The 20,002-nt window shown below is 39.3% G+C and overlaps 1 protein-coding gene across 1 annotated transcript in view; it reads right to left on the bottom strand.

Moving 5' to 3' along the window:
* FREM1 (FRAS1 related extracellular matrix 1) overlaps window positions 1–20,002 on the bottom strand; it is a 59,140-nt gene that overhangs the window by 34,108 nt on the left and 5,030 nt on the right. The window contains exons 2-19 of the mRNA XM_056513703.1: window positions 19,715–19,809; window positions 18,874–19,175; window positions 18,217–18,413; window positions 17,227–17,550; window positions 15,791–15,899; window positions 13,818–13,949; window positions 11,998–12,342; window positions 11,198–11,340; window positions 10,431–10,627; window positions 9,324–9,414; window positions 8,118–8,285; window positions 7,391–7,599; window positions 6,498–6,591; window positions 5,868–6,120; window positions 3,964–4,161; window positions 2,571–2,756; window positions 1,466–1,662; window positions 464–692 (exon numbers count right to left, since the gene is read on the bottom strand). Of these exons, the coding sequence (XP_056369678.1) occupies window positions 464–692; window positions 1,466–1,662; window positions 2,571–2,756; window positions 3,964–4,161; window positions 5,868–6,120; window positions 6,498–6,591; window positions 7,391–7,599; window positions 8,118–8,285; window positions 9,324–9,414; window positions 10,431–10,627; window positions 11,198–11,340; window positions 11,998–12,342; window positions 13,818–13,949; window positions 15,791–15,899; window positions 17,227–17,550; window positions 18,217–18,413; window positions 18,874–19,175; window positions 19,715–19,809 (3,469 nt within the window). The remainder of the gene's footprint in view (window positions 1–463; window positions 693–1,465; window positions 1,663–2,570; window positions 2,757–3,963; window positions 4,162–5,867; window positions 6,121–6,497; window positions 6,592–7,390; window positions 7,600–8,117; window positions 8,286–9,323; window positions 9,415–10,430; window positions 10,628–11,197; window positions 11,341–11,997; window positions 12,343–13,817; window positions 13,950–15,790; window positions 15,900–17,226; window positions 17,551–18,216; window positions 18,414–18,873; window positions 19,176–19,714; window positions 19,810–20,002) is intronic.

Raw genomic sequence — 20,002 nt, 5'->3', positions numbered from 1 at the left:
CCATAACAGAGGAGGTGGACTAGCTGATCCTTAAAGGTCCCTTGAAACCCAAATGTTCTACGATTTTGTGATAATTTGAAGAAATACTTAACCCCATGAACAGTTAATGTGTTTTTAAATCAGTCTTGTTTTCCCTCTATTCTAGATGCTGTAAAACATTTACAAATTTGTTTGATGATGTTACATTATGTTACATTATTCACTTTTATTTTAATCAGGACAGATGATTTTCCTACTCATATTACTACCCTTTTTTATACAGAGGTCCCTCAGGATGATTTTATTGACAGTTCCTAAAATCAATAGACAAGAACAGCGTTAAGTAGGACAACTTCCATTCCTAAACATTGTCTTGAAAATAAGCATAAGGCAACTGAATATATAAATTATGAAGATTTCTTTAGTGTGCCACTTGCCTCATTAAAAGAATGAAAGACCATTGTCAGAAGAATGCTGCACCTACCACTCCTCAGTAGCTCCATGGAAAAGTCATGAACAAGCAACCCATGGCCGTGGTGATCATGGTTAATTAACTGTTTATAATGTAGAACATCACTGCCATGAACACCATTGACAAGGAACCCATACGAGGGCCTCTGCACAACCTCAAACACCAGAGGGTCTTGAGGCACATCCAGATCAACTGCATTGATAACAGACAGATCCAGCTCCTTCATCTCCCCTTCTTGAACCTGAACGTGAAAGAAAAAACATCCAATTCTTTTACATGAAAAGAAATAATAGAATTCTAGCATGTTTCATGAGTAGGGTATTCTTTGGTCAAGTGTATCTCTTGATTCACCCATCCCTTACCCAGCAGTTTTTTAACCAGCTACTGATTTCAATCAGTTTAAAAGACATAGAGAAAGTAAGTGGTTACAGTGATGAAAAGAGAAGTTGAGATAAGGAGTTCATATTTTCCCAGATTAATAGACAATATGTTAAGTAAGTCAATGCCAAATCTAGTGCTCAGAAATGCAAAAGGAGAAAGCCTTTAAAAACATAAAGATGTCTAAAAATATGGATGCATATAAATTTATACAACCACTTTTTACTTTACAGTAAGTTTACACTCTGTACTTACAGAGTTATTTATATTAAAAACAGTCTACAGAGAGGGGAGAAGCTATGCCAGAAATAAAAAAAAATACTCTATTAAAAATGTGAAGGCTCTTGAGAATGCAGAAGAAGCTAAAGATCTCTCTGCTTTCTAGATGATTTATTTGTTTAAAGATTTGAGTCCTTCTTTTTACTTAAATGCAAATTTCCTAGAGCTATGCACTGCTCCTATCCCACTGAAGTTCTGTCTTTTAGGGTTATATTTCACTGAAGTAGTCTGAACTACACAAAGTAAGAGAAATATGCAGAGGAACAGGTATCAAGACAATGTTCTTATTTATATAAAAAAGTAGTTTCTGGTTAAAGTAGTTCTATGACTATTTTAATATTTTGCTTATTTCCTTACGGTAATATTCGTGGCTATGAATTCTGGAACTTCATCATTGGTTGGGCTGATTATCACAAAAAATGGAGTCTCTGCTGAGCGATGCAACCCATCAGTGACATAAAGTACAAACTTGTCTTCTGTTGGCTCCATTTGCAAGTGCCTGGCTTGAACATAGTTTATATTCATGGCTTTCAGGTGCTTCAGCTGAAATGAACCTGCAGATTTTAAACAGAAAATGCACAGTATTTTCATGCCTTCTAGTCTTATCCATCCTTTAAAAAAAATGAAGCTATGTCTTCTTTCAAAGAATAAATAACTAGAATTTTTTAAGTTCTTTGTAATTTTCTGACTTAGGAATGACATTGCACATGTTACTGCAGGACACAAGCCCTTTCCCCCCACCTAAAAATGCATCATTCTGCTTCAGGTGGGACTCTGAAGCTTCTCACTTTTCAGTTCAGAAAAACTCCAAAACTGAGCCCACATAAAACCAACTTAAATGACAAGTAGGAAAATATCTGAGGTCCAATAAGTTGACAGGGTTAATCGTTGGACTTGACTTTTTTCCTAAACTATATGATTCTATGATTATAATATCCTAATTACACTTTATTTGACTGACAGACTACAAAAATGAGAACTCAAAGACTGAGTGAGTGCAGGTTTCTGGCTGAAACTGCCTTACATGGTTTGAAAGTGGACGAGGGAAGTCACCATCTAAGTCAAACACTATCACTTTTGTAACTTTGCCTGGGAAACTAATGTGGGACCAAGGCTACTGCATTTAATTGACAGATGTGTAGGTATAGGGACGCTGGAGCCTTTCATGGGGCACTGAAGGGGAAGGCAGGAAGAGCAGATTAGTGTCTTATACCGTGACTTCTAATAAATCTCATCCGGGTGCATGAAACAAGGATTGCCTTGTTTACTTCAAGAGTCAGTTCTTCACATTTTCAAGGCTTCAGTCTGCCTTTTAACTCCCCTGCAAAGTCCCACTGCTCTCCATTTGCCAGCACCTGCGTTCCTCAGTAATTCCGTATTGATGCCACACGTGCACCACCAGAGCCCACTGCAGAGCCTTCTGCAAGCCCCTGCCTGATTGTCATGAGCTGCTGAGACTCACCTACACTTATTCCAATGTTGCTCTTCTCAAACCCAGGAGAAGGCAGTACATTTTCAATGTAACCAAAGTGGGGAGGAGAAACCAACACAAACTCTAAGTCATCTGCAGCGGTGTCAGGGTCAGTGGCAAACAAATGATTGGTAGTAAGGGCTGCTGAGGAGCCCTCCTCCACCACAAAGCTTGCACCTGTGCACACAAACATGTTAAGCATTATTGGTCATGAGCTCATTTTGCTATTATTTTTGCTAATAAGAATGGAAATAATAACTAAGGGAAGAAATACAACAAATACTGTATTACTGCAGGGTTTTGTTTTATCATTTTCTTCCCTGCTTTCACCACCATCTCTGCTTTTGCCATCACAGACATAGAGAAGAAGGGAATCATGAAATAATTTTACTGGTTAAGTTATTAGCTAAGGTTTGTATACTGCTCAAAAACAGTTGTTACCTTTGTTTGTCAGAGCATTAATTACATGAGAACTGTTAAGAATTGCTCATAATGAACAAATTTTCATGCATCACTGCTTAATTTCCCTGCTGGGACAATGCTTCATTTCCAGAACATTACTTGGGTGAGTGCCTGCAAATTACAAAACTACTCATACATATGCTTAAATATTCCCTGAGATACATAACATATACCTGGTACTTACAAACAAATGACATTGAAAAACACAAGCATATGGAAAGCACACTTTTAATATGTATATCACAGGCCTCACTAAAAAGCCCAGGAGATTGATGGAAATTTCATACAATGGGCTGCAGTTGGACTAGAAGCACATTATGAACTCTATTTCCATTTTAACTGAGTTTCTAGATTTTTAAGACTACCTGTGAAAATTTGGCTTCACATCTATTAATACATAGCTTTTGTATTTATTTGCTAAAATAATTAAATATAAATAATACTGGTAGCAATGAGACTGTCCCTTCATGTAAGACCCAAATTTCTGGTTTATACTCAAATGTAAATAAATATTTCTATCCATGTTTATACTTTTGCCCTGTATAAACCTGTTGGGCCATAAGTTTAGTTGAGGGACAAGATATTGATGACTTTTACTTAGATATAGGTTACAAATGCAGCAATTAGCATGTAGGCATGGTGGGGAGCAGATCTGAGCACTCTCATCTCTAACTGAAAGCTTTAAACCTGCACCTGAGGAGCACCAAGCTCATACTTGCACTGGCAGCTGGATTGGGTGTTTGCACTGTGCAATCTAAGGAAAATAAAATTGATGGAAATTCTGATCCAAAACTTTTGTATGCTGATCTCAACTATTTCTAATGCTAAAAATCAGGTTACAAGAAAAGGCACCCTGAGTCCTTGGCCACCAACAGTACTGCATAGCCCACTTGGTACTGCTATAGTGAGAGGAAGCTTTCACCAGTTGCAATGGATGGAGGCTGGTTGTCCACTGGGAGTACAGTGATGTTAAGGTCATAGACAGGGAATGGATCATCACGTGAAACTGGAGGAGGAAGAGGTCCATCATAACAGCAGTCCCTCACATCTAGGCCAGCCTCACCATCAGAGACAATCAAGGTTAAGACCTCAATGGAAGGAGTCAGGCCAATCTCACCACCTGGGAAAAAATATTACCAAAAATTATTTACCAAAGCTCCATGAAGACTAATTTTTTTCCTGAAAGAAGAGTCTTCAGTATCAAGGCAGAAGAAGAAGAAAGCAGCAGCAAAATTACTGGAATTCTGAATTCTGGCTGGTGGGGGTGCTGTTTGGTTAGAGATTTGGTTCAATGCTTATAATTCATTTTAACCAGCTCACTTCTATGATACAATAAGAGTCTTAGTATTGTTACAATAATGTTATAATTAATATCATTTTAATGTTATGATATTATTTTACATTGTCATATAATAGTCCTCAAGATTCTGTTATGTGTACACTAATGTAGGTACAAAATGTATATTATGCAGAAAAAGTGTTTTTTCTGCACTCCTTCACAAAGAATGTAGGAAAATCTTTCTTTTATTTACATGTTGCTCTTTGACAAATGGTAATATCCATGCACTTCCAAAATAAAACTTTTTAATATAGAGAGTAATTAATACATGTATTCCTATGTACTTCTTATCCTTACAAAATGGACTTAACTTGGGCTGCACTTTATTGCTGTACTTTATTACAGTACATTATATCATGCCTGTATGTAATCATATTTAAAATGTGGGCTGATACAGGACTGGGAACTGCCACTCCTTGCAAGAAGCATCTGTGGCTCAGAGTATTCCAGCTGTGAGCACTTCTGGCATCCTGTGTCTTGCATTGCTGCAAGATATTATTAATAAGCAGCCAGCAAATGAAAGGCAGTGACTCCCAGACTTCTTTTGCAATACCTCCTGGCAGCACATTTAATGTTAGAAATTTGGAAATGGAAGCCACAAACTCTACACCCTTGAAGGTAAAACTTCATATTCCCTGCAAAATATCATCACTGAAATACAGTTTGTGATATTTTTAGAATGCAGAAGAAAAGTCTGTTGTTGGTGGCCACGTTTAAGTACTTCCTTTTCAAATACCAGCTGTTCATTTTAAACAGTGCCAAGCTTGAAAATATCACATCTATTCTCCAAGCTAACACAAAATTACAGAATAATTAAACAGAAAGCCAGAATGTTTGGGGGAAAAAAGACTAAAGCTGTTATTCAGAGATGTAAAAAGATAACCTCTTTAATCTCAATGAAAGGACAAATTTAAGTAAGAAAGGGGGTTAGCCAGCCCTTGATTTCTGCCTGTATTTTTTTTTTAAGGTGCTAACCACAAAATAATGTCTTTTTAATGTTGTATTTCTCAGGAGGAAACTCAGAACTTCCTTTATCTTGTGGTATGGAAAGACTATGAACTGTCCAAAGTAGATATCACTCTAGACTGGAGAGGCAAGCAAGAAGTACCAAACGGGTTTTTTTTTACTGTCATGAAACACATCTAAATACTCTAGTTTGTACTCAATAATTATTTTGTCAAAAAAGCCCAAGATATTTTGTCAGCAACAGTGAAAGACTTCCTCCGGGGTTATGATGCTTTCATGTACTTGTTTGAGTATGATTTTCAGTTCAAGCAGGGATTTGGAGAACATATTAAAACATTTGGTGGTTGTTTATCATCAGCCCTCTTTTTTAATGCCAGTTTATTTTCTTCCCTAGTCACAACATGTAGTTTCTAAGAAGTTCCCATTGGAATTCCGCAAAGGCATGGATTCAGGTTAAGGATTTTTTTTACTAATACTTGTCTGACCACTTCTCATTCTAATTCTGTCCTTAGCTCACTTACCAGTGTGCTTGTATGTGACTAAGCCAGCAAGGACATCAGCTTGGGAGAAGCGCTGCACGGCAATGCCAGCTCTCCTCACTGCCCCGTGGCACGGCTGGCGGGCCAGCAGGAACATCAGCTCCGTGTCCTCGCTGTCCGCGTCTGTGGCACGAAGGTACTCCGAGGAGAGAACTACTTCTTCACCCTCCAGGCACTGGAGCACGGGAACAAGGCCTGTTTGCATAACAGGTAGCTCGTCATTCACAGGCAGCACCTAACCAGAAAGATAATTTAAGATTTTCTTATTGTTCGTTTCAGTGGAAGCCAGTCGTTTCAGCGTGCAGCTCAAACTAACAGCGTGATGCCAGTGTCAGAGTATGTGAGTATTCTCTGTGAGCAAAAAGAAACCAGCTGAATTAAGAGTAAAAAACATAAGTAAACCAAACCAGATAATCAGAGTTTAAGTACAAAGTGCAAGTCAAAGCTCCTCTCAAATTTGCCACATGAACCTGAAACCTAGGGTTGAAATGGAAGCCTAACATATCCATTATCTTCCAGTTTCCAAGGTAATGCAAGAACTTTCATAAGTCAAGCTTTGAACCATTTGCCTACACGCAGACAATTGCTCTCAGAAACACACAACACACTGACCTTGACCTGCAGGATGAACTCTACAGAATGGATGCCATCTGTGGCTGCAAAGAAAACATCATCAGTGAGAGTCTCAGAGCCGTCATGACGATATCTGTGAAAAAAGATTGTAGAGCTACACAAATTTTTCACAGATAAAAAGAATCCATGCTTCTGGTCATGCCCTAAATTGTGTATCCCTCCCAATACAGAAAGCTGCTCCCTATATAAGGGTGTCCACCTAGCACTGCTGATTCTGAGTCAGAGTTTCTCCAAAGGGCTTTTGGGGTCTCTTACAGGAAGAAAACCCACCAAAGTAAACCATTCATCAGTCAGGAAAAAGGTTTCCTAAGGCTTTGTCATCTAGGTCCTGGCTGCTTGTGAGGTGTTTACCAAACGTGTATGTCATCATTGTGTTAAGTGCCTAGTTTCTAAACAGATGGAAATAGAGCCAGGGAGCTCTAACCCTGCATGTATGTGTTGTGTCTTGCTCGTACCAAGAAACGAAATTTACTTCCCTACATTAATCAATGTTAACAAAAGGGTTTTTTTTAATGGTAAATTAACCAAGCTTAATAAAGCACACAATTTCTTTAAAAGAAGAAAGCAGGCACCAGTGCCTTTTTCACGGGAACTGCATGGCTGAATATAAAATTTGTCTCCTCACCTGCATGGAGCAGCACTTTATAGGGAAACCTTACAGCAGGCATGCTGACTCCCATTTACTGGCCAAACAATAGTGCATTTCATGGTGACATTGCAATCCCTAGGCTCAGCAAGCAGTCTTGTCCTGGCGCAGCTGTGCTAGAGCAATGATGAACATTGCTAGACTCTGCACCCAACACCACTTCAGGCTTTAGCTCATCTAGCTGAGAGTCTCAGCCACTACAAGAGGCAGCCACCACTCTTCTCACCTGACTGCCAGGGTGCGCAGGTCCTCACAGGAAAGCCTGTCACCTCCGTGCAGGGGAATGTCACCCAGCTCCACTACCCCATGCTGCGGCTGCCTCTGCAGGAGCAGGAAGAGATGCTCTTGTTTCGTGTCTGTGTCAGAGATGAGAATGTGTCCCTCTGTAATAGGGGTCATGCCACCCTCTTCCACTCTCAAATGGTTTGTAAAAACCTGCAAGGAGGAGAAATGCTGAGATGTCTGTGCTGCTGCACCTTTAAACTCACACCAACAGGGTTATTCCCATTTGCTCTGCTATAAGGATGTGTGATGTATTAAAAAAAAAAGCCAAAGGATATACTCTTCTGTGTTAGAAAAAGCTAAGAAAGTGACCAATAGTGGGCTATAGAATGTGCATCCTAGTTCTCATCCCTGGAAGCTTCTGACCTCCATGTGCAATAAGCAACAGAAAATATAGGGACGCAGTTTTGCTAACCAAGAAGCAACATACATGTTTTTGCACAAATACATAGATGCCAGAGGTAGTCCTCAGCTCAACAAAAAAAAATTATATTACACACTCACCAGATTTTACCTTCTATCCAAATGCAAGCTGTGTGCAATACTATGAAACCCTGATAACATGGAAAATTCATTTTTTATCTCAGTAAAATCAGAAGATTTCTCTGCATATCTGTTTCTACCCAAAGCAATTTCTGAGTCCTTCCTTCTCACTTTCACCACCACCCTACCTGTGGGGCTTGGTTGTCCACAGGAAGAATTGTAATATTGAAGCAGATCCCATACAAAGTGCCTCCATGCTGATTGCTGACAGAAAAAATAAACTGGACTTGCAGGGGTTCAGGTCCAATGTCCTGCAGGGGTGGCATGTAAGCAACTTTCATATAGTTCACAGCATGCTGCAAAAAGAGAAGAGGGGTGCATGTAAGAGGAGATGATGGGGGTATCCATAACCCATGACATTAGGGACCTCTATCATCCCCTGTTTAGGTGTTAGCCAGCCATCAAAATAAATTTCAGAAATTTTGCATGTACTCTTTACCTACTAATCACACCTTGATTAAATGCATCTTTAGGTAATTAGATGAGTACAGGTTCAAGTACTCAAACCTGTAGCAAAAAATACAGAAACGGTTTAGAAGTGATAGTAGAGGTGAGGGCCTGAATTTCTCTACAGATCCCTTTAAAAATGCTCGTCCAAGGACATTTTCTAACTTGACTTTAGAACAAACAATTCATAAAGACTACAGCTCCCACAGCAGCTGAATTTGCTCTCATCGGTGTGAATAGTAAGTGCCTTTACAATAGTAACTGTTTCATGGCAAGGACAGGCCGGTGATAGGAACATCAAAATCTTGCATCCAGACATATGTATTAGGCACACAGTTTAGGATCTGTAGGGTCAGAGCTCTCGTTGTGGTAGTGCAATGATCATTATGCAACTTTTACCATACAGCATGTCATACAGATATAACCATACAGATATAAAACAGGACACTTTAATAATAATTATTTGCAAACTACAAAAGCATGAAAACTGAACTGCAAAATGTGTTTTGACCTGTTCCATCCTGTACTACATCTACTGGTGGAGACACTGAGATGAAGCAGGAAACTGTGTGAGGTCTTGTTTACATATTTTGTATACTTTTTCTTTCCTCTTTCATCAAGTGAAGTCAAATTCAGTCTACCCAAGCAACTGTAGCCCCTGCTGGTTTTAGGACATTTGTATTTACATATAGCAAAACTGAAGCATGATATAAATTTATTTTAAAATCAGGTATTGGAATAGCAGAGTTTTGAGCTTCTTAAGCACAGCTTGTGATAGTACTGCTCCTCAGTTTTCACCTCATGTTTTCCTGTCAAATAAAAGCTGTATACTTGTAACTTCTGAAAATTGTTTAGAACTCATTATGGTATCAGGTAACATAACAAACCTGAGTGAATGACCGCAGTGGAAGAGCAGCAGGATCCTTGACCAGTTTAGGGATGGTGTCCACCATAAACAGTTTCCCAGCATCTGAGTAGCTGCACAAAAATATGTGTGTCACTTCTTGGCTAGCAATACCAAAGAACAAGAAAAACATCCACATCGTTCAATCTTGCACTTCAAATAGCTTCACACTTCCAACTGCATTGAAAGGAAAAACATCTTCTTTTCTTCCATCCTTGTTATCCATTTAAACATTAACACAGAAAAGTGACCAAAAGAAAAAAAACTTTTCAGGATGATCATGAAAAATTATCTCAAAACTCCTAACACTATCAGCAACTCAGGAATTACTGCAAGTGTGTCTCTACACAGCCCGGATCCCATTTACACCACTTGCAAGTCTAGTCCATCACATTGTTATTACTTACACACCTGCATTTATAAGTAGGAAAATTTATGCATTTATAAGTAGAAAAATTAATTGCTGGTTTTCAGCCTAAACTGTACAATTTCTGGATTTAAAACTTTTCATTTAGCAAATTGTTGTGATGCTCTAATGAAATTACAGCATCAGTGATATAAAACTTCTACTACACCTATTCTTTCCATATCTCCCCTGCTCCCACAGCATGTTCTGCCTCTTTTTTGCTCCACATCTTCCTACTCCTCCATCAGGAGTTCCTGATACATTTTCTTGAAAAAGCTGCAGCACCTCCTGTTCTCAGTCTGGGGCAGGCACACGCCAGACCCATTCTAACAGTTAGGAGAGGTGCTGTGACTTGTGCTTGAGGCTTTATGATCCCCATAAACGTCAGTGTAAAATGCATACCAAACCAAAGGAAACAAAATATTTCACAAGCTTTCCTGTTACTTATTTCTTTTTCAGCGGTGCATTACCTATTTTTTGTTACTCTGTGTATTACTCTGTTGCTTCTGGCTTTAGCTTACCCTTAACCTCTCAAAAGGAGAGCTGCATCCAGCTATTGCCACTTGCATTTTCAACAAACAGATGAAGAATTTGAAGCACAAATATGTTACTGCCACTGAGGCTGCTCCTCTTACATGGGTTATTCCCCTGTCCCACCTGAAAGGTATGTCAGGTTGCACCTACCCACGGGAGCAAGAGAAAAATGGGGAAGTGGTTATGGTGTATGTGAGCTCCCTGTCTTGCTCTTCCACATCTAGGAAGTGGAGATGTTTCTTAGTTAGGTGAGAAATCTCAGTCTCCTGAACAACCAGGTGACGGGTCACTCCTGGAGCTTCTCTGGGTAGCTGATCATCCACAGGGACAATGTGAACCATCATCACCTGGAATTGGGGAGACAGTAGAATCATCAGCCATTCCTCTCAGTAAGAGAGTGTCCCAAGTAGCTGTTTACCAACATGCACGCAGAGCTGGGTCACTGGACTCTGGGATACAGCATGTGGCTGTCATGCCATATCATCAACACATGAGTAATGCAGACATATAGCAGTTAAAGGCAAAGATTCTGAATCTTAGAGGTTTCCCTTTAAATTAAATGCAAAATTAAATTCAGTATGTTGGGACTCCTGCGTTAAAAAACAGCCTATTCTCAGTTGACTTCAGGAGGGTTGTTTAACATGTTTTTACTGTCTCCAAATGCAATTTGTTTTCAACATTTCATTTTATAGCATAGGAGGAAGTCTTTTCTATTAACTTTTCTCTGTTCAGCCAGGGAGAGAATTACCCCATTGAAAGCAAGAACAAGAAATAGCAAGAAAGCAAGAACATTCTTGTAATGCCTGTCACCAGTAAAAATCTATTCCAGTTTTATTTGAAAGCCTGTAAGAACATGCAAGATATCAACCATTTGAAGAAAAACTTCAGGAGACTGCAAAGATGCTTTCGTTTCATACCTGTGCCTCTGAGAGATTTGGAGGGTCATGGCTATCACATAGCACAAACTCAAGGGAATCTTCAAATACTTCTCCTCCCAAATGATGATAATAAATCATTCCATTAAATAGATCCCTCTGAAGAAAATTGTTGACAGAATACCCTGTTGAAATGAACATTTCATTGAACACTCCATGATTTTAACACTACATTAAAGTTACACATTAGCTGTGTGAGAAACTGGGGAAGAATAATGTCCTCTCTTTCACCCTAACTGTAGCAAGTTCTTTGGAATGTTATCCATTGTCTTCCACATTCTCCAAAGATCACCAACTTCTTTTCTGTGTCACCTAAAGACCATTCAAAAAGTGAAGCAACACAACAAACAGGCTAAAAGTCCTGTTCATAAGTCAGAAGCAAATTTGCAGGACTTGCAGCCTCTACAGCCTAGGACAGGAATTTCTGGGTTGTTACATGGAAGGAGAGTTTTCTAATCGTTTAGTGTAATTAGGATCATGTCTTAGGACTTAATTTGTCACAGATCCATGCATGTAACTCCTGACAAGTTCAATACTTTTTCCATAGAAAAATACTGTAGGAAAATGGGCTCGGAATGGAAGAATTACAGGATAAATTGTGTACACAGGGACAGTTATCCTAGTGCAGAGACCAACATATTAGTGATTACATTACAATGAAAGAAGTACAAATTTTCTAATATTTGTCCTGAGCCAAAATAAGGTGTCTGACTGTAACATTTACTGTATTTTTAAAAGGAGGGGACAAAGAAAGGTGTGCTTTTGTGGATGTGCTTCATTACCTATCAGGTTTGGTCCTGGTTTCTTCATGATTTCTCCAGCCTGTGAAGGCTTGGTAATGTTGAATAGTATGTAGTCATCACTGGAATCCAGGTCTGAAGCACGAAGCATGGAGCCTTGAATCAGGATTGTCTGTCCCTCATGAACTTCAATGACCACATTGCTGATCAGAAACGGAGGGCTATCATCTTTAGGGAGGATATTTATTGGAAACTTATGGCGAATACTGTGGGAGCCATCAAAAATTCTAAATACCACAAAGTCCTTAGTAGAATCACTGTCATCATGATGGTAGCAAACAACTCCAGCCTGAATGTCAGAGACAGTGAACATGAATCCTTTCCCTCCTGTCAAAACAAAGGAAGAAAGCACATCAAAAATGTATGGTTCAGCCCAGAAAAGTATGTTTCCACTAATATGAAGATTATTGAGGGAGAAAGATTAACAACATATTGCTAACTAGAAAAATCAAATGTAACTTCACCTACCAAAAACAAACCTGTAGGAGTTGGAAGAGCTATTAAGAATACAAAATGTACAACTGTGATAGCAGAGAAAATCCTCCAAATGTCAATAAAGGTAACTGGAGACATCAAGGATTTTTAACTGCGATTGTTTCCACTTTAATTTCAACCTTTACTTTCTTATCAGAGCATTTTGCATGTATTTTAAGCATCACAGAATATAGTATTTATAATTAAAGATCAGGATTTAATTTCACTAGAAATGTTATGCATACAGACAAATATTCAGGCAAGTTAAAGGATTCAAGAACTGGGAGTTGGCACTAAAAAGTATGATCTCCCCAGGGCCTACCAAGAAAAGGAGCCAAGCATTCCTCTAAGGTTTTACAAAAAAAAAAAAAAACAAAATTGCTAAAACTTGTGATGTTTTCCTTGGCATGTACCTATGTGGACAGAAGAAAGAGAGTAAGGCACAGTCATTGGAGATAAAATATCCACCTCTAGTTGGTGCATGGCAGTCTGAGGAACCCTCAAACTCAGAGTGCAAGGGCATTTCTGGCACCAGGAGATGGGCCCTGGCTGGCTGCACAGTCTCCCTAACGCTGTCCCTGGGGCTGAACCCACCTGGCACTGCTGACACCACACAGTTCTTGTCTGTAGCTTTGCAGATCTTGCAGACACCAGACTACTTGTCAGGAGTTTCCTGAACTTGAGTTCACTTCTGAATAGTTTCTATGTTTGCTATATTCAAAATGCTACCTTTTCTTTTTCTTAAATAGTTTTTTTCCTATCTTTAGGTTATGCATTTTACATGAACACATTCAACTACCAAAAAAAACCTCAGCATTTATAGTTAAACTATGTTCCCACGCTGCAAAGAGGAGAGTGATTTCCATTACATAACTTTTCCCCAAGCACTGTGGTGACCCATGTGCTGCAGAGCAAAACTAGTTATATTGATAATGCAGAAGGCTAATGAGGTAGAATTCTAATTTAATTTCCACTTTTTAAAATAAAGCTTAAAGCTGACAGTAATAACTATATCCAAATGTTGTCTGTATTTGCCAACAAATCAAAATCACCTGGCATTCTCTAACATCTGCAAGCAAAAATATAAGAACTGAAAATGCATTGACTGTGTTTCTCCTAAATCATGTTTCTCAATGAAGGCATAGCTGATTTCTTTAAAATTTTTCCTTCAGAGTGTAAAGGTACATCAGGAAAGCAAAGGTTTAAATACTGAATTTTTGAACATTCCTAGCATAGTTGTAGCAGGGGAAGGCAGTCAGCAGAGGGAGCAGAGCTGTTGCTTTATCACAGAGAAGACTTTTCCAGTCTCTAGAGTTGAAATTACCTACCTCTCACTGACAGCCGCCCGTGCTGTAATCCATCAACTGTGACCAAGCGAACATTTTGGATGTCATCGTTGTCTACAATTTGGAAGTGTTGCCAAGTGATGGGTCGGGACTGCCCTTCCAGGAGGTTGAGGCCTGCAAAGAGCAGAGAGTTATGTCACTGTGAGCATCTAATGCTTCTAAAGGTGTTTCCAACCAGGAAAAAATGCAGAGTTTTTATTTCTATCTGCACATGTATGTGTGAAAGGCATTCCAGTGGAGGTTTATATTGATATTAGGAAAAATTTATACACTGAAAGAATAATTTAGCTTTGTAATAAGCTTCCCAGGGCAGTAGTGGAGTCACCATCACTGAAAACATTCAAAAAACGAGTAGACATGGCACTTCATTATATAGTTTAGTGGGCATGGTGGTATTCAGACAAAGATAATTTTGGAGGTTGTTTTCAAGCTTAATGCTTCTATAATGCTATGATTCTAAGGCCATTTAAAAGTCTGAAAACAGTTTCCGATATACTTGATTTTGTTCACTGTCTTTAAGGAATCTTTTTCAGAGAAATAACTAATTCTTACATTGCAGAATGCAGCTAGTGCAGGTAGCTTCATGTGCAAGTTGCACATTGTGCTCTGGGTAGAGGGAAGTATCTGGAGCTCCAGGCAAAAAACCATGAATGGGCATGGACCCTTTGTCTAAAAAAGGTGGAGTGTGGCTGGTCACCCAGAGGCTGCAGGACCCAATGAGCAACAAGGACAAATATCACTATAGGAACAAGCACACACAGATTGTGGGGATATAAAATCAGGGATTCCTTTGTTTAGGGCCCCTCCCTGGAGACACCAGTTTGAGCAAATTTTGTGTTGCTGCACCACAGTTAAATTACACAAAGGACTCAGACAGCAAGGATTCTGATATGGGACACCCAGACTGAGCCAGTAACAGAAAGTTGTGTTGGTGTGTCTGTGGTGAGTGTAGGAACTCAAGCAGGACATCCATCAGGTCACAGGAGCCAGCTGCTGTGAATGGCCTCAGCCCCAGCAGAGAAAGTCTTGGGTGGTGCAACTGTGGCTCACAGAGAGGGGCATCTGAAAGGTCAGGCAGGAAAGTTTCCTTGACACCTGGTTTCTAGTTATCTGGTAACCTAATGAGGCGCATTTCTGGACATTTGCACTGACAGGAGCATTACACTTGACATCTCACAATGTCTGAAACTGGGTATTTAGATTCTTTAGTGAGTCTGCAGTTAAAAACATATGTTGATCTTCCTGACAGAGGACAGTGATCCTTCTACTTGGTGATTTCAGGTGAAGCTTCTCTGGAAGACGTGAGGTGCCTTCTTCTCAGCTCCTTTCCTTTTCTACTGTGGGAAAACTGGACTTTACCTGGTGTTAACTTCTAGACATGTTTGATCTTCTATATTTTCCTTTTGATGATTAAGTATCTCTAGATGAGAGATTCTGTTCCCTTTTCAGTGCAAGCATTATAAATCTGTTTGAATTAGACTTAAACCTGTTAGGTTTCCAGGCTTTAAATGCCTGGTGGTATATCATACCTTTTTTTCATAGTTGCTTATTTTTGCACACTTCCATTTTAAACAACACCAACAAGCCTTGGTCTTTTCTACTCCTTTTCTACCCCTTTGTGCTACCCCTATTCCTATTCCATCACATATTTGCCCTTAATATACATACTTTTTTTTGTACAGTTCATTCTTCAAGAAAATGCTGTATAAATAAATCCTGGCTTTCCTGTAATTCTATTTTTTGTTTATTTTTCATTCCAGTTAAGACATTAGGTAATCTTCAAGTTGTTGTAACATGTTCGCTCCAAAACGGATATAGGGGAAAATAGATTTATGCTCCTTCCGTTTAATGATCCTTAGATTCCAGGTATAAATCTGAATTTTAGAGCTTTGTCAAGTATGTGCGTCAAAATGTTATTAATTCTGAAGTAAAATGGACTTAGCATGAGATCTCACCTGTGTTCCATGAAACCCTCGGGGCATTTGTATCCGTTGTTCTGACGGAAAGACGCACAGTGATTGGAAAACTCCTTTTGAAGTAGAAGTCATGCACCTCAAACTCCACCTGTTGTGGAAACAGACAAACCACATATGAAAAGCTGGAAACCTAATGTACTTCAAAACACAAATAGTGCATTCTCTCCTGAGAGACCTTACAGGCATCTGATTATATGATGATAAACAAGACTTGATCTAGCTTTCAAAAAGAGCCACGGAGGTTCTGCACAAAACTGAATATCTGCAGTTAATTCTGAGAAACCTAGTTCATACTGTGTGTAATTTTCATTTTATTTGGAGAATAGCTAAATTGTCAATTAATACAGAGCTTTTTTAAACTAGTCATAATAAAAAGTGGAGTAGATTATTCCCTGCTCTTTTAAGAGGTGTAGGACCAAAAATAGATATGACAGAAAATATACACACTAGTATAGAAAAAATAAAATCTAAAAAAATAAATCAAACTCTTGAGTTGTCAGACTCCAGAACTGTCAATCAAACAATGCTGAAAGCACAACAGAGGTGAGGCACTTAAGGAGCAGATGTTTTGGTAGGATGTCTGGTCCTCACATTAAGGAAACAGGAAATGGAGGTTTTTGTGACAGCCAAGAAAAAAAGTGAGACAAGACTTGTCAGCATCAATTGCCAGTTCCTGTTGCTGTTGCTCTGCTTTCCAGGCAGACCTCTCCTCAGCTTACCTGCTCTCATTCTGTTTCTTCAGTTCTATTTCTTTAGCACCAACCATTTTGCCTTGATTGGATAATTCCTTAAGTACTTTATCAGAGAGTTATTTCATAACTTACTTAAGAAACTACAGACAGAAGCCTGATCTCATTCATCATTTGCATCATGCTCTGTATGTTAGTGACATGCTTTTACTACTCCCAGCAGGAACTGTTGGGACCCCCCTTGGTTATCCCTAAACCACCATTATCACTGCAGGTAGGCTGTAAGGCCAAATAGCAGTCCTGGACTTTAACTGGTCTATTCATTACTTTAAATATGTCACCTCTGCACAGGTTACAGAGATCAGTTACATCATGCAGAGATAAAAGCTGTGTGGATCTTTCCAAAGGCTCTTTGGTAGATGTATAAGCACTGTTATTTCACTACTCCTCTTACCAAAAAAAAAAAAAAAAAATCCAGTCCAGAAGAACTAAAACATTTCCAGTACAAAGAAATTATTAAGTAGTAAGCAATAAACATCTATTTTGTGTTAGTTAAGATGATGTGTCATAAAAGAAAGGTGTAAAAGATTTTATCTCTGTTCCTGTACTGCATATAAAAACTTTCTTCCCTGAAAAATATCCATTATACTATGATTACATTTATTTCCATTTTACTTAGTCTTAAGGAAATGAAAAACAGCAAATGTTCACACACCCCACTGTTACCTCATAATTCCTCCTGTCTGTGTGGCTGTTATTTGGAGGCTGATAAGCAATGAGCATGTCACTGAGATCCTTCCACGTGAAGGAGCCAACAGTTTTTGTGTGGTCGGAGAGGTGAGTGATAAAGCCCTGTGGAGGTGGCTTGGTAATGTTGAATATAAGCAGAGACTTTGGAGTTTCACTGTCTTCAGCATCAACGGTTGTGGTTGTAATAGGGGTTAAAATAAATTGATCTACTTCCAGGACGAGCTTTGCCATTGGAGCAGCTTTGGGTATTTGGTTGGGAACAGCACCTCTAATCCGAACAGGGAGCCATGCATACTCCGTCTACAACAGGGAAAAAAGTGAGACAACTGAAAAGGAAAGTAGAGTGAAAAAATAAATTCGATTTCTTTCAGCAAATCATGATGTGTGTTAATGCGATAATTATTTTGAAAAGAAAAATTGAAATATTTTAATCAGAAATGCCTGAAGTAAATATTGAGACATCTTGAATATGACTTTCAGGTTCACTAGTCTTATTTGTGTCCTTAATTTGGGGCTGAAATGACTTACTTAGTTTGATGTGAGTTTAATGAATAACTTTATCTGACAGAAACATGCACAAGCTATTAATTATTATTAACTGAATATGTTCACAGAGCTCTTAACTTATTAATTACTGTAGATGCTGAAGTCAGCGCAGATCATGCTGTATAAAAGTTGTGGAATTATGCCAGAATTAATTTTTCACTCAGAATAAACTACTTATGTCTGACAGTAATCAACCAGAGGTGTTTCTCTGTAGCCATAATGGCCTAATCATAAAGGCATGGAGATAATGCCTTTCATTAGCTTAGCTGGCAAAGTTCTAAGAACTGGAAAAATTTAAAGGCTCCCTATCTCTCTTCGAGTGTGACAAGGAGCAAAGACTTTAATCAAAAAGAAACAACAACAACAAAAAAAACACCACAGGATGACAATCAGAAATTCTAAACTTGCATAAAAATCTACCTTGTGCAGAGTTTTGCTTCTGCTGTCTGAGAGATCCAACCTCACAGGAATATAGTCAATGTCAGGTGAGGGGGGGTCAAGGTGTTGATACTGAATGCCCATCCTCAGAAATTCTTCACAGCTCATCTTTTTGTTGCTAATAACTTCTAATCCCAGTGTACAGCTCCCATTTCTGCACTTTTGGCCCAGGCTGTGCTCTGTAAGCCAACAGCAATAGTGAAAGTTACTGGAGCAGAAACCAACGTGGAGAACCCTGAGAGAGACAGTGTGGTTAGAAGTAGGGCTCCTTTCCTGACTTCATTTCTCCTACAGGACTTTTTTTTCAACTGACATCTTCCAACTCCATCCTCCCTTGGTGTCTTGGTTAGGTGCTGCCTCCAGCACGTACCTGTGCTGTTTCTACTGAGTCCTGGCACTCACAGAGCTGTCACATTGGTCCACATGTCTAGGAGCCAGAAACAGAACCCAGTCAAGGAATTACTGACCCAGATCTGTGGTCTACGTGGTGCCTCACAAAAACTTCACATCCCTTTCATGCCCACGATAGCTCAAGCTGTTCCTTCAACTTCCCACGACCCACTGTTGCACAGCACATCCGAAACAACCCACTGCTGCAGACTTAATCGTGCTAATGCAAACAACAAAAGCACGTCATACTCATGCCAGGGAAGAAGCTCCATGGCTGATCTCCACGAAACTGCTCTTGCTGCACTTTCCTGGTGATAAGCTGGCCGTGAGCAGGCAGGTGAGTTTCCGAAGAGATTATGGAAATGGTGCAATCCAGGTTTATCTTCCTGTCATAATCAAAGGTGAGGAAGTTCTTGTCAATCACCCTAGACAGACCATAGTATTCAGGCACCTCCAAAGCATGGGAGCGCATTTTTATGATGTTACAGTCTGGCTCAAGTAGCTGCACATGAAGGGTGAATGTTTCCACAAACGTTTCTGTTTCTGTAAACCTGCAAATGACAGAAGAAAATTAGTTATGCTTCATGCCATCTTCTGTTGCTTTGTGATTTGGGCATTGTCCTCATCTTCAAAACTAAATTACTTGAACCTCTTTCTCTCTTGTGTGCTCAAGCCTTGATCCAGATCATGCTACCCAAATCCCTCTGCTTATAAGCAGGGTGTCTGCATGAAGGAAGAGGCTATTCTATGTGTGTATATGAGAGTGTCTGTCCCTATCAGCAGGACAGCAGAGGACACATAGTACTCTGAAAGTACTTTTGTCACTTTCCATAGCATAATGAAAAATCACTGGTTTTGTGTAATAAACCAGCAATACATAATGCATATTAAATTAGCATACCAGCAAAAATACATGGTGAGAAATGTTTCTGCAAACAGATGGTCACTTGTTGACTAATGATGCAGCTACTGGATCTAAGTAGTGGCAACATGTACAGCATGCTTTAACTGTAGAAAAGGGACTGCTTGCTCTTCCTAAGGTCAGATAGGCTCCTGGTAACAGTGATCTGCTGCTGCTGCTGCTGCTTACCTGTACAGCCGAAGCATGACCATGTCTTCATCTAAAATTGGACATCCATTGTGGGTATATTTGACTTCATTAGGAAGGAAGTGACAGTCAAAAACCTGTGAAGGAGAAAAAATAGACTGCCACCACACTGCCAAAGATGTTAACTTCACAAGATCTGTTCCACTTCTCTCTGAATGACTGAGAAAAAATTTAATATGTAGGTAATTTCTATGAATAGGTATTCACCTGTACTGTAATCTCCCTGTGAGAGTCAGAGCAACCACTTAAACATGGGGCTGCCAGCACTGC

This window comes from Oenanthe melanoleuca, chromosome Z (assembly GCF_029582105.1).
Source record: "Oenanthe melanoleuca isolate GR-GAL-2019-014 chromosome Z, OMel1.0, whole genome shotgun sequence".
Classification (NCBI taxonomy): Eukaryota; Metazoa; Chordata; class Aves; order Passeriformes; family Muscicapidae; genus Oenanthe; species Oenanthe melanoleuca.
The sequence above is the reverse complement of the archived record's forward strand: the minus strand, read 5'-3'. Positions and strand labels throughout refer to the sequence as shown.